This window comes from Augochlora pura, unplaced genomic scaffold, assembly GCF_028453695.1.
Source record: "Augochlora pura isolate Apur16 unplaced genomic scaffold, APUR_v2.2.1 APUR_unplaced_8097, whole genome shotgun sequence".
NCBI lineage: Eukaryota > Metazoa > Arthropoda > Insecta > Hymenoptera > Halictidae > Augochlora > Augochlora pura.
The window spans coordinates 1-1,084 of NW_027588842.1; the positions used below are offsets into that span (position 1 = coordinate 1).

Sequence of the window (1,084 nt, forward strand, 5' to 3'; positions counted from 1 at the left end):
TCTTGTTCGTAGGAGCGCGTCCTTGGGGTCGTAATGGCGGCCACGTCTGCTCCCGTCGACCTATCCATGGTTTTATCGGCGACCTTTGCCAACCGATCAACGCCGGCGTCGTCCACCACGGATAGAATATCTTGGACGCGCGCTGGCAGCCTCTGCATCCAGAGCGTTTTAAGTGCGTTCTCTGTTACATTGGCTCCCGCCAAACGCACCATCTCCCTTAGGAGCTCGGATGGCTTCCTGTGACCGAGCTCCACGCCGCTAAATAGTTGCTTCAACTGGGCCTCATCGGATTTAGCCAGCCTTTCGATGAGGGCCTGTTTAATATGGTCGTACGTGCTTTTTTCAGGGGGAGCCTCGACTACGTCCAGGACGACCTTCAACGTCTCCGGGTCGAGGCTGCGGGTCACCGCGGATCTTTTCACAGCGTCTGCCTTTACATTATACGCTGCGAATTCCCGCTCCAGCACGGTGAACCATAACCGTGGTTCTTCCCTCCAGAAGGGTGGTAGTTTTACCGCCCTAAACTCGCTTGCCTGGATCTCCATCCTCTTCTCCGCCGCCATGGCGTCCTTGGCGTCCATTTTTTATCTCCTTTACCTTTTTTTAATCGGAAAGAAACGACGAGTTTGTATACTTCCCGTTCGCGCACTTCATTTTTTAAAAACAGAATTCCCGGGTTTCGGCACCAATGTGGGACTATTCTCAACCGTGGTTCAGTGCGCACACTCGGAAATAATTGGACACGAGAGTTGGAGTGTGAAGCAGGCTTTATTAGATCTTAATGCGTGGGCGGTTGCAGGAAGAATGAGAGAGTTTTTTCTATCTGAACACCCACGTCGACGGCGCTTTTGTCTTAGGCGTAGAGTACAACTAACTTAACCTAAGGGCTTAAAACTAACTATACTAATGACTAGTTATATTTTACTCTAACCTAGTTACATTTATCTTAACCTAGTTATTCTAGATGGCGCGTCGAGCTTACCGCTACACGCCAATGGTACCAGCAGACATCTGCCGGACGTTCTCGGGACTTCGAGCGGCGGCGGCTGGGGGTCCGTTTTCTGGATACGCTACTGTAGGGTTT

General features: G+C 51.3%; 1 protein-coding gene across 1 annotated transcript; it reads right to left on the reverse strand.

Annotated features, from left to right (window-relative positions):
- Positions 1–93: 93 nt before the first annotated feature.
- LOC144478100 (uncharacterized) lies at positions 94–581 on the reverse strand (the record flags this gene model as incomplete). Its single annotated transcript, XM_078195824.1, has 1 exon — positions 94–581. A coding segment is annotated over exon 1 (488 nt), but the record flags the coding sequence as incomplete, so codon positions are not given.
- Positions 582–1,084: the final 503 nt, after the last annotated feature.